General features: G+C 42.6%; 1 protein-coding gene across 1 annotated transcript in view; it reads right to left on the bottom strand.

Annotated features, from left to right (window-relative positions):
* Positions 1-9,481: 9,481 nt before the first annotated feature.
* Positions 9,482-13,452, bottom strand: part of CACNG6 (calcium voltage-gated channel auxiliary subunit gamma 6) — a 62,277-nt gene continuing 58,306 nt past the window's right edge. Inside the window, exons 3-4 of the mRNA XM_014052460.2 lie at positions 10,779-10,916; positions 9,482-10,051 (exon numbers count right to left, since the gene is read on the bottom strand). Of these exons, the coding sequence (XP_013907935.1) occupies positions 9,813-10,051; positions 10,779-10,916 (377 nt within the window). The 3' untranslated portion in view covers positions 9,482-9,812. The remainder of the gene's footprint in view (positions 10,052-10,778; positions 10,917-13,452) is intronic.

Genomic DNA, 13,452 nt, shown 5'->3' with positions numbered 1-13,452 from the left:
TCTTCAAGGGCAGTCCCATGTAGAGCACGTTGCAGTACTCCAGCCTAGAGGTCACAAGGGCACGAGTGACTGTTGTGAGAGCCTCCCGGTTCAGGTAGGGATGCAACTGGTGCACCAGGCGAACCTGGGCAAATGCCCCCCTGGTCACAGCTGACAAATGGTGTTCAAAAGTCAGCTGTGGGTCCAGGAGGACTCCCAAGTTGCGGACCCTGTCTGAGGGGCGTAGTATTTGACCCCCCAGCCTGAGAGATGGAACACTTGGCCAATTAGTGGGAGGGAAGCACAGCAGCCACTCGGTCTTATCCGGGTTGAGCACAAGCTTATTAACCCCCATCCAGTCTCTGACAGCCTCAAGGCCCTGGCTCATCACGTCCATCGCTTCATTGAGTTGGCACAGGGCGGACAGATAAAACTGAGTATCGTCCGCATACTGGTGGTATTTTATCCCGTGCCGCCGAATGATCTCGCCCAGCGGTTTCATGTAGATATTAAAAAGTAGGGGGGACAGGACCGAACCCTGCGGCACCCCATATGTAAGGGGCCTAGGGGTCGATCTTTGCCCTCCGACTAACACCGACTGCGACCTGTCCGAGAGGTAAGAGGAGAACCACTGTAAAACGGTGCCTCTCACCCCCACCTCCTGCAGTCGTCGCAGAAGGATACCATGGTCGATGGTCGATGGTATCGAAAGCTGCTGAGAGGTCAAGGAGTACCAGGATGGAGGCATGGCCTCCATCCCTGGCTCTCCAGAGATCATCGGTCAATGCGACCAAAGCGGTTTCCGTGCTGTAGCCATGCCTGAAGCCTGTTATGTTCCTGTCCACCCTACATCATTACCACAGGTACAGTGGATTCCATCCTCCTCCCTCAAACTGTTTATTGCAAGTACCAGACACAGATTTATTGCCTATTTCTGCTAGACGCAGTGTTTTGTTACATGGAAAAGTATGTTTTGCTACCAGCAGCTTTTAAATTTCATGGACTAAATATAACTATAGGGATTGCACTACTGTACCCAGAAGCAAGAACTTGGAAAATGTTTGGCATATTTGGAAAAAGATATAATGTGGTTGTAGTTTTATACTGAGTTTCAGGGAAAATGTGATAGAATTTGCTGAATTTTGGCTTGGAGAAGGGGGAAGACAATGGTGAGCTGGTAAAGAAAAGCTATTTGAGCCTTGGGAACAGAAAGGAACTCAAAACAACTCCTTGATTGTGTTAAGTAAAAGGTGGGGATATAACAGACTTTCAAGATTTGGTTACAATATCTTAATATGTTAAAATACATTCCAATCTATTCCCACATTACAGGTGGTCCTTAATGGAGCCCTCTCATCACTGTCATGACAGTCATAAAGCAGGTGACCTACTCCAATTGTACAACCTTTTTTTTGTAGCATTTGTTAACTGAACATGGCAGTCGGAAACTGAATCAATGGTTTGCTTGGGATTCCCAAAATTGGGAAGCACTGCAAGTGGCTATAAATGCAGTCCAGTTGCCAAGCAGTTCACAGAGACACGTGACTCTAAGTCTCTCCCCCTCCCCACCGAGGTTGCTAAGCAACCAGTTGTAAGTTGAGAACTATCTGTATTTTCTGATCCCGCTTACATCAATGAGCTGACGGGAAAAAAATTCCATTAAACTATTTCTTAAATTCAGTTAAGAATGGTTAGGAACATACTATATGGGTGCACTATATTATTACTGATAAACACTCTGCATCATACGTGTGTTTGTGTGTATTTGCATCATGTCATGGTTAAAGCAAAGGCAGTTCACCAGAGCAATTCTTGTAGTTAGATGCAACATTAGTCAGAACTGATCCCGAATGCAGGAGGCTGACTTTCTGTTATGTAAATGCAGATAGTATATTTATGTATGTTAGCATGTATCTTGTTCTGCATTCCGACTGGGACATGTCCCACATGTTAATGATCCTCCTCCTTCCTCTCTTTCAATAATGTCTCTATTATCGCCTGGGTTTATATGGCTCCTTTCATCCAGATGTTCAGGCTGAATGGGTAAAAGGAAGGAGTGTTTCTCTGTCTGTGACGTCACTCTATCTGCAGTGGTTCAGCATTGGCATTCTAGTCACCAACTGCTAGATCTACAGAGAGGAAGGGCATCCTTGTGATTTCTTTCGTTTCCCTGTGGGGGGAAAAAACCCTTAAAGATGGAAGTGAGTAAGTAATTGCAGGAGAAGAGATTTCCTGTTTTCCAAGGAAAGTCATGACAGGCAGAAAAGGACATAACTGAATAAAATCCACAGGGTTTGGGGTTTTTTTGTTTTTTTTTAACACTGTTAGCCCTATTATGTAGACTAGACCAAGAAATTAACTCCACAGGAAAATTAAAACGGCTTTGTGACAGTGTTTGTCAGATTTGGCTACTATAAGATGTATAGGTTTCAACTCCCAGAATTCTCCAGCATGGAACTGTTTAATAGTCAGTTTGGTCTGGCCTGCAGGGTGCTTAGATGTGGCTGGTGGGGCCACCCTGGAAACAGCAGACCAGCCCTCAGTACCTCTGCCAGTGAAAATGGGAGGGACGTATGTGGTCCTTGTGAGCAGAGGTGGGTTCTGGCAGCCGCTACTGCCGTTTCATTTGTGGGTGTGCCCCGCATGCTCTTTTGTTTTTGAAATATATTTTTTATTATTTTTACATTTAAAACAATGCAGTACCGCAGAGTTAAAGTGACCATACATTCACATTATATACAGCTAGTCTCAACCATTAACTATTAGCCTACTTAGTGCATTATCTATCCTTTTGTCCAATCACAATATATACAGTTTGTTCCACTCTTGTCACCTTGTCTTATACCAATCATAAAATCTATTCCAGACTTCAAAATATTCTGATTCCCTTTTATTTTTAAGTTCAAGAGTGGGCCTATTTGCTTCCGCACAGGCCAACACTTTTCTGATTATATCTAGCTCTGATGGTGTATTTTGTTTTTTCCAATACAGCACAAAAGTTATGCGCACTGCAGTTAGTACATGTATAATTAGATAGGGTACATTTTTCTTAAACCCCTCTGGTATTAGGCCTAGGAAAAAATTTCTTGTTTAAACAAAATTTGGTCTCCCACCATTTGTTCTAACCATGATTGAATCATTTTCCAATATTTTTTGCCTCATTGCATTCCCACCATGTATGATAAAATGTGCCTGGTATTTTTTTACACTTCCAACAATTTGGGGCCAGATTTTTAAACATTTTGGAGAGCCGTGCTGGGGGGAGATGCCATCTGTAGAACATCTTATAAAGATTTTCTTTAGTTTCCGATTAAGTATCCAAAGTTTTTCCCCACTTGATGAGCACTGCACGTGCATGTACAGTACAATAAAATTGTTCTGCACATGTGCAGAAATGAAAAACAAGATGGCGGTGCCTATGATGGCACCTATGGTGCCGCCAGGAGAACCAGTTCAGGGGCAGGGCAGGCCTGGATTGGTTCCAGCAGCCCAGGCCACCAAACCACTACTGGTTCGGACAAATGGGTCCAAACCGATCGGAACCCACCACTGATCCCGGGCTCCATTTTTGCTGGCAGAGGGTTTCAGGAGACCGTCCCAGCCAAAAATGGACTTCGGGATTCTGCTTTCTGTCATTAGCTCTGGCTAATGAGGACCTTGAGACTTGGCTTCTTCTCAATGCTCTTCTTTAATGAGTACATCATATCAGCACAGCTTCAATGGAAAACCAAATCTAAATCTTTCCCGCAGTTTCAGTATAATTAAACTAGGAAATAACCCCATCCTCAAGTGTCACAGGTCACGTTTGCCAATTGGGTTAATTGGTGGGTTCTGCAGGCACTTCTTCCCCAACCTTATTGATTGCCAGTAGAGATGACCTTGGTTCTCATGAGAAAGCTCTTTGTTACGTCTAGCAATGCATTCCAACCTCCTTCCCCCACTTCCCCCTTTGTGTGGCTGTAGCCAGGTTCTGTTCGAAGTTGACACCTTCCATATTAAGCTGGGTAATGTTGCTTAATAATAAAAGGTCTGGAAATTTGGTCCTTGTTACTTAACTCAAAGATTTGAAGAGAGAAAAAGCTCTGAGCGCTTGAAAGGAACCATTTCCTTTATTTAACTCCCATCCCCACTCTTTTTAATACTGTTGGTGGGATACATATCTGATTTAAACAATTACAAAGATTTGTTCAGTAAAAAGAGGCCTGAAAATTTGGTCCTTGTTTAACTCAAAGAATTGAAGAGAGAAAGAGAAAAAACTCCAGGTATGAATGCTTGGAAAGAATCATTTTCTTTATTTAAATTCTACCCCCACTCTTTTTAATATTGTTGATAGGATACACATCTAATTCAAACAAAGAGTTTATTAATTAATAGACGTCAATTGCAATCCTAAATTCTCTGGACACATTTCTGATAAAAACTGGCTAGATGCTACACAATTTTCTGTCCAGAGTCATAAATACATGCAATAGCATGGGACAAATTTCCCCAAGTTGCAATCCATAAACCACAAGAAATAAATAGAAATGAAGATGCTCACTGGGTGCTTAAGTCGGAGTTTTCAAGTTTCGACATTTGGTTTGAAGATGTGAATGAAAGTCTCTCCGCTCTTCACATTTTCCTTCTTACTCCACCTGAATAACCCAGATTTTCCAGGCAGTGCAGGAAAAATGTGACATGTTAACTATAATATATGGGGCAATTTAACAACCTTATGAGCCTGGGATAAAGAAACCTCTCCCTCACACTCCTACTCCACCCCACTCCCCACAGTTTTGGATTGAAATAATGGATTCTCCCCATGTGCAAAGAAAAATGGTGCAGGAAGTGATGAGAATAGGCTGTCACCAGCCTGATGGCTAATACAGGTAGTCCTCGACTTACAACAACTTTTTTAGTGATTGTTCATAAATACCACAGCACTAATAAAAGTGAACAAAATTTAGGTATTAACCAGCATGTATTTATGATAGTTGTAGCATCTTCCAGAGGTCATGTGATCACCATTTGCAATTTTCCCAGGTGGCTTCTAACAAACAAAGTCAAAGGAAGAAGCTGGATTCATTTTAACTGCATGATTCATTTAACAATTGCAGAGATTTATAAGAACTGTGGCAAAAAAAAAAACCCCTTCGGTGTGACTCACTTAACAACTGCCACACTTAGCTGCAGAAATGATGGTCCCAATTGCGGTAATAAGTCATAAGATTACTGTGTAAGTGGGCTGATCCCATGGCCACAGACGTCACCTGACTGAAAGTGATGAGATGTTTAGCGAAGTGCATTAAATTTCATCCAAAGCAAAACAGTTATAGCTTATGGCTTGTTTGATTGTGGGAAAGGCTATTTTAACACCCAATCTGCTAAGGATGGCTGAAGGATACCTGTTTCAGGCATGGGTTAGAGATGAGATGAAAGAAATGTCATCTGGCAGAAAGAACTTGATCCCACCCAGATTATATCTACGTGCGGCCTTTGATAAACTGGTAGAAAGAAACAGATAGTGATCCAAAATTAAACTTATCAGCTACAAAGCAGCCTCTTTGAAAGCTGTTAGGCTGTTTAGCCACTGATCAATCTACCAATACATTTCTCCCTGCTTTAATCTCCCCCACTTCCTGATTTTTGCATGTCAAACTGTGGTCAAATGCACAAGGATTTGCACTAAATTAGTAGCCCTGTTTCTAATTGTTTGGATGGGTTGTTCTAGTTTCACACTGAGAACTGGCACCGCTCCCAGCATGGCGCCACACCCCCTTAACCCCATACCGTCACGGATGTGAAGCAGCTGAATTGATTTGCCTCAGCTCAGCTGCACTGCAGCTCCAATAGCAAAATTTCATTTTTGCACCATCGGAGCGCCTTTGGACCCCTGCCAGTCCCCCTCCCCCGCTCTTGGGCTCCCTCCCTCCCTCCCTCCATCCCCAAGGCTGCTAAGCTGCCATTGTCCTCCAGCATTGGGTTTTCGAGCAGCTTTACAAATAGCGACCTGCTTAAAAAAAAAAAAAACTTGTTGTTGCTTTTCTGCTGCAAAATAACTGGGTGTGAAGCCAGGCTGGGGAAAGGGACACCCATTTTGGCATTGCTCTGTTTAGCCAGCTGGAAGAAATGTTGTTTAGCCACTGGCTTATTGTAGCTTCAAGGCAGTAGCCTTACAGCTGCAATTTTAAAAAATCTGATGTACACAGACCAGTTTACTGTATCTTTAAACCTGAATAAGAAGGTGGATGATTTCACATCGCTACATCCTTAAAAAGCAAGGGGAAACCGTCTCTGGGGAAAGCCCGCTCAAGCCCCCCGTTGTAGGGGAATCCAGGTTAAAGGGAAAGCTGGTGGTTGCTTAGAAGCAGGACTTTGTGCTTGTCTTTTTGTGACAAGTTGTTTCCTTGCTGGCAAAACTCTGCAGAGACCAAAAAAAAGAGAGAAAGAGAGACCAGGGCACTGTTTACATCCCAGCATGTAACTGGAGAGGCCCAGAACAGAACGAGAATAACTGAGAGAGTGGTACGCGTTGCTGGAGGACCTAGCCGTGGGACGCCCTGTCCTAGGGCTGAGATGCTGACAAGGAGGAATAGAAGCTGAGCTCCTTGCATCTTCCGTAAGGCCCGATGGAGAAAACCCACATGTAATTTTGTCCCTTGTCATCTTCCCTTTCTTCTGTAATCTCACAAGACTACAGACCTCTGCTTTTCACGCCCCAATCTCTGGGCCCTTGCTAGGCCTCAGCCTTAAATAATGAAGAAAAATCTCTTAAAAGGGTTTGTTTGCATTATATTTCACGTCTATTGATTTAAATTGTCTTATAATGACTTGGAGATACAACAAATAGATTCAAAACTGACTTTTAAAAGTCTGCATCATCTAAATTAATATGCGATGGAAAGTATGCAGGAATGCTAGCTAGCATATTATATTAGGTATACTATAATAATAATATACCACAGGGGTGGGTTCCTGCGGGCACTATTGCCGGTTTGCTTATGTGCGCGCTTGATGCACACTGTGCACTTGCTTGATGTGCGCTGTGCGATCCTGCGCAGTGCAATACGAATAGTTCTGTGAATGCACAAAAGCAAAAAACAAGATGGCGGGGTGCCTATGGCAGTACCTGCAGAACTGGTTGGGGGCGTGGCAGGCCTGGGTCGCTGCTGGTTCCAGCAACCCAGGCTGCTGAACCACTCCCGGTTCAGCCGAACCGGTCGAACCAGAAGGAACCCACCACTGATATAACATCTGAACACCATCGTCTTTGACAAAATTGCTGTCAGTCAATTGCAAAAGGCAGCTTTATATGGAACAGTTTATATTTTGTGATGATACCTTTAATACCTTCGTATCTACCTATATCAAGCCCTTGGGAGGGACTTGATAGGTGAATAAACATGTCAAATCCAGCCTAAATATCTGGCTGATTATGTGGTGATAAATACAAAGCCAAGCTGTTGCTCCAATGTTATGACTGAAATTCCTCTCTCTTTTTTAAGAAAAGCAGAGCTTAAATTGCACCATTGCTGTTCTTCTCTTTGACCGTACCTTGCAGACACATGACCATAGCTGAATATTGAATGGCTTCCAGTTGTGGCCCAGAATACAGTTCCAAATTAATTCACAGTTAATATTGTCCCATCAAAGAAGTTTAATATATGGTAAAAGAAATTATGGGAAAATTTGATGTAATCTGGTCTAGCAATTCAAGAAAAAATAAATTATTTCAAAGAAATAAGGCTTATCCCCCTTTTGGCGAAACTATGGCACGTGTGCCAGAGGTGGCACACATAGCCCTCTTTGTGGGCACACATGCCATTGCCAGCTGCTCTTTTGGTTTCTGGCACACACATGTGCGCCAGCCAGCTGGTCTTCGGGTTTTCAGTGCTCTGGTGCACGCAAACACCATCTGGCCGGCGCACCCACACATGTGCACCGGCCAGCTGGTCTTCGGGTTTCCAGCGCACACATGCACGTGCATGCATGCATGATTTAGTTTGGACACTCAGTGCCGAAAAGGTTTGCCACCATTGGCCTATCCCCATGAATTATTCTGTAGAATCATTTTATTGATTCTGCACCACCCATAAAAGAGCGTGATTTACACAAATTTACCAAAAATACCATCCACTATGATGGTGTCCTTCAAACATTTATTTAGTTTTCCAAAAAACAGAGCAGGCTCTGGGAAACAAAAAGGCATGATTTCCTGCCCCCCCCCCAATAATTTTGTCACCCCCCCTCCCCCATTTCCCAAATACAGCAAAGCAAAGCAGGATAAAAGAAATGGGAATGGTCCTTCCTGTCTCCATAAAAACAGAGGTTATCTTCGGAACAAATTGAGGCAGTGAAGAGAAACATCATCCATGCATCTTTATTTCCTATTTCAGTGTTTCTCAACCTTGGCAACTTTAAGATGGCTGTACTTCAACTGCCAAAATTCCCCAGCCAGTATGGCTGAAAAACTCTGCCTTTCTTTATCAAAGCAACTTGGTTTGCTGTCCTTTCCAAGATGCATTGTTGCATTAATCCTTATCAATCCAAGGGCAATATTTGGATTTTGAGGAAAATCAGCACAAAATGGCAAAGTCCAATAGAATTTTCTTAGTGGCTCATTTCTACACCGTTGTCATGGGTGTTTTAAAACAGTCTTTCTCAAGTTCAGCAATTTTCAGCAGTGTGGATTTCAACTTCCAGAATTCCCCAGCTCACATAACTGCCTCCAAGTGCTTTAAACAACCATTGTATCAAGAAGATAAACATTGTCACTGGAGAGTGGCTAGGGTGTCCAGAGCAGACAAAGGATTCTGGTTAGGCATCAACATATAAATTCATGTTGTAAATCTGTAGTTGTTTGCAACTTTCTCTCCACTTCCCTTCAGAAGTTACTCTTAAATCAAGAAAGTTCCTGCTATAAGTGGCTTCCCTCCACTGTCTTTATGTGCCTTCTCTGAGCTGAGAGCTTCAATTCATGTCAGCTTATCAGCTGGACTCTGCTTCTAGAAGCATTATTCACTGGAAAAGTTTCAAGATATATATATATATTTTAATATAAGATACTTAACTGAGGGGGGAGGAAAAAAATGATCTTTGAGAATTCTGCCTGTCCATTGATTTCACTGTTGTAGATTTTGGCTAATTAATCTGACAGGATGCTGGATGGAAATTCATCTGAACAAAAGTCCTGTGAATCCTTTTCAGGTTCCCCAAATGATAGGCTAAGAATTCACCTGTGGTTTGGAAAGTTAGATTGGTAACTTCAGTGTCTCCCTATCATTCTCAAAGGACCTAGCTAGAGACCATATTTTTGGGTGAATCCGTAGGGCATGCAAAAGAAAACATGCAAGCCATATTGCAAGATTCTTTTGTTCTTTTCATTTTCACGCTCTTTCAATTTTCCAACAGATGAATTGTAATTTTTGTTCTGGGTGGAACTCGGCTAAGGTGGGAAATTGACATGAGATTTTGTTGTCTGACCTCACTGTGAATTTAAAAGACTTTCAAGACACAAGTCCTCTTATTGAGTTAAAAATAACTATTTATGAAAACTGGGTTTTAAATACAGGCCTTCATCCTCCCTCGATTTGTTAGTGTCTCAGTTCACTTACACAGCTTTCACTTGTTCATCAACAGAGCCCTTTTTTTGCAGTCCCCCTCCCTTGCTTCCCCACCCCAAATTAAAACAAGACAAGCACAACTGGTTCTATTTACAAGTCACAAAATAGGAAAGGAAAGTGTGTCCAATATCTGGAGAAATAGGGCAGGGGGTAGAATGGAAAAGATTGATTCTTTCCGCCTCTGTGTGTAAAGGTTGCAGAGTGAAAGTTAGAGAGACTTTTCCTCCAACATTAGGAAGTATGGTCACTGGTGCTTCTCTTTCTGATGCAATATTCCCAAGGCTTTTTGGGCAAACCTGGGATAGACAAGAGGATGAAGCAAGCTCCCCCAAATATCAGAATTGCCCCTGCAGACACTGCACAAGCCACAGACCAGGAATACTCGTATTCTAGTGGGATGATGTCATTGGAGGTGATCAGCCACCTGACTGATTGTCGGAAAATCTCCAAAGTCACCAACACCATCAATCCTGGAAGGGAAACAAAAGAGAAGTGTAGAAGAGCAGACAAAGTAGGAGAGCAGAGTTAAATGTGTCATCTGGTTAGAGTCCTTGTGTTGTCACAAGAAATTCCAGCCCCCCACCTGAATTCCATTGACCCGTATGTAGTGCCAATTTAGTGTTGATCATTTGTTGACTAGATTTTTGTCTATATTTTGAATAAATCTTCCATGATACAGCTTTATGAAAGCTCCTGATTCCTTGTGCCTAAAAGGGGCAATATTTTTCAAATGTGGCATCTTTAAGATATGTGGACTTCGTCTCCAAGATTTTCCCAAGACATTCTGGAAATTGAAGTCCACATGTCCTAAGTTGACAAGTTTGAAAAATCACTGGTGTGGGATGTTATCCTTGAGATATTTCCAGCTGTGAACCAAGGCCACAAACAAGCAGTATAGAGAGGGACACTGGATTGAGCTGGACCACTTAGAAGAGCATTGTGCGGCTCCTTTTATTTATCCTTATGTTTTAAGGCAGGAATGTCCAACCTTGGTAACTTTAAGACATGTGGATTTCAACTCCCAGAATTCCTCAGCCAGCCATGCTTGCTGGGGAACTTTGAGAGTTGAAGTCCACAGGTCTTAGAATTATCAAGATTGGATACCACTGTTTTAAGGAATATCATGGTTAAAAGAACATCTCCCATTCCTCCCTACATATTTCAGGACAGAAAAAGAAGATTCTCCAGAATCCATACCTGATATTACAAAGAAGCATGATGCTGGCTTCAGGAGGAAATCGACTCCTTTGCTCAGGGCCATTGTGATACAGAGGGATCCCATGGCCATCAAGGTGATGCTGAGGAGGGACACAACGGCTGCCGTGATGTTCAGTTCTATGCAGTGTTACCAAGCAGGGGAGAAAAAGTCATTTCGTTCCACCCAACATTTCACAGAGGAAAACAGGGGCATACTGGCAGGATAACTTGTGCCCTAACTCTCATGTGGCCATCAAGAAATCATCAATATCTAGACCAATGTTTCTTAACCTTGAGAACTTTTAAAATGCAGTCACAGCCCTAAAGATTTCAATTAGCAGAATTCTCGGAGTTGAAGTTCACACATTTTAAAGTTACCAAGGTTGAGAAACACTGATCTAGAGAAACTGTTTCCTTCTTTACATGTTGACCACCAAGTCATAATTTCTGTTAGCATGGCCACAGCCAGGCATAATTGGAGATAGCAAGCTGGTGAAGGCCATTTTAGAACAATACACATTGGCTTGATTATCATGCATAAATATGATGCTCAGAGCTACAATGTGAGCAATCACTGGGTATAGCAAAGAAAGACATACACTTACGGTAATACCAATGATAATGGAAGAGAGAAAGCAGTGGAGACACAGGTCACATACCAGCAAATACACTCTATCCTCTTTGTCTTTCTGCCTGCCTGCCTGCCTGCCTGCCTGCCTGCCTGCCTGCCTGCCCGTCCGCCCACCCACCCATCCATCCTCCCATCCATCCACCCACCCATCCTCCCTCCCTCCCTCCCTCTCTCCCCCTCACCTCTCCATCTATCATCTATCTATCTAGGTAAAGGTTTCCTCTGTCTAGTTACGTCTGACTTTTGGGGGTGGTGCCCGCCTTTGTTTCTTAGGTGAGGGAGCCAACATTGTCCAAACATACTTCCATGGTCATGTGACCAGCATATCTATATGCCAAGGTGAATGGAATGCTGTTACCTTCTCATTGAAGTGATACTTATTTATCTACTTGCATTTGCATGCTTTTAAACTGTTAGGTTGGCAAGAGCTGGTGAAAGTAACGGGCGCTCACCCTGTTGCACAGCACTTTGATCTCAAACCAGACTGCCAGCTTTCCAGCATCTTTATCCATTGAGCCATCACGTCCCCCCACTATCTGCCTGCTGGCTTGCTTGCCTGCCTGTCCTCCCTCTAATCTAATCTGTCTCATCTGTCTATCATCCATCTATCTATCTGTCTTTTGGGGATATAATCATATTCTCCAAAAGATGAAGAGCTATTTCTTCTCAGTCCCAGCAACCTTCAGCGTAATTTCAGATCTTTTGAATAGTACCCTGGGAGCATTTTTCATGATCATTTAAAGATCTTTTTTGATTGAAAGCTGCAGTTGCAGCCCTAAAGGAAAGCTGCAGTGATTAACTGTTTGAGATTTTTCAAAAGTATAATGACTGAAAGAATGCCCAGATTTATTGGGTGGTGGAGTTTTTAAATTTAAACCATGAAAGGTGGCAGAAATTGATTTCAACATAATTTGTAACAGGCTTATTGAATTGTGACTCTGCCATTATCAATTCAATGTTTCACATAATTTTACCACCGGTTCGCCACACACTGAAAATGTGCACACATGCACGGGGCTTAGGAAACGTGGCTAAATAGGACGGCATAGGACTGGGGCAGGTGGTCGGCACCGCAGGTCACCACTACCAGTTTGCCTGAACTGGTCCGAAGCAGCTGAATACCACCACTGGAGGAGAGCTATTTATTTACTAAACAAATGCATATAGCCAATCAATTCACACGCAGTGACTCTGGGCAGAGGACAATATTAAAGATCCTCAATTAAAAATTCACAATTTAACCTCCTTGCACTCTAAGATTATAAGGTGTTACTACATTTGTGCATAGGAGCATCACCAAATTTATCTTTGCAAACATTAAACACCAGTTCATTTTCTGATTAGCTGTAATTATCAGGGCCTTTGCTTTTTTATGCTTTCCAAATGATTTGGACTTCAATTTCCATAGTCCCCAGCCAACATGGATGACAGTCCAAGAATTATGGGTTTATTCCAACACATCTGGAGGGCATTTAGGATGACTGCAACAAGAAATTTAGATGAAGCCAAGTTGGAAGCAGGAGCTGCAGAACCTGAAAAGCATAAAAATATTTATTCCCCAAAGAGGTTGTTGCATAGTTTAAGAATTTAATCCAGAAACATAATAACAGAGTTGGAGGGCATCTTCGAGGTCTTCTAATCCAACCCACTGCTCAAGCAGGAGACCCTATATCATTTCACAGAAGTGGCTATCCAGTCTTTTCTTAAAAGCCTCCAGTGATGAAGCACCCACTACTTCTGACAAGTCTTTCCCCTTACTGTTGTTCTATCTGTCAGGAAATTTATCCTTAGTCCTAAATTGCTTCTCTCCTTGATTAGTTTCCATCCACTGCTTCTTATCTTGCCTTCTGGTGCTTTGGAAAGTGGTTGACCCCCTTTTCTTTATTTCCCTGAGATATTGGGAAACTGTTATCATGTTGTCCTTACTTTTCCGCAGACTAGATATACCCAATTCCTGCAATGGTTCTTAATGTTTTAGCCTCTAGCCTCAAGATAGTCCACTAAAATAGATAGTGGGAATTTATGGAAAAAGACTTGAAAGTA

The sequence above is a fragment of the Thamnophis sirtalis genome, unplaced genomic scaffold (assembly GCF_051295495.1).
Source record: "Thamnophis sirtalis isolate CommonGarterSnake01/CBP01778 unplaced genomic scaffold, rThaSir2_p1.2 scaffold_4, whole genome shotgun sequence".
Lineage (NCBI taxonomy): Eukaryota > Metazoa > Chordata > Lepidosauria > Squamata > Natricidae > Thamnophis > Thamnophis sirtalis.
The sequence above is the reverse complement of the archived record's forward strand: the minus strand, read 5'-3'. Positions and strand labels throughout refer to the sequence as shown.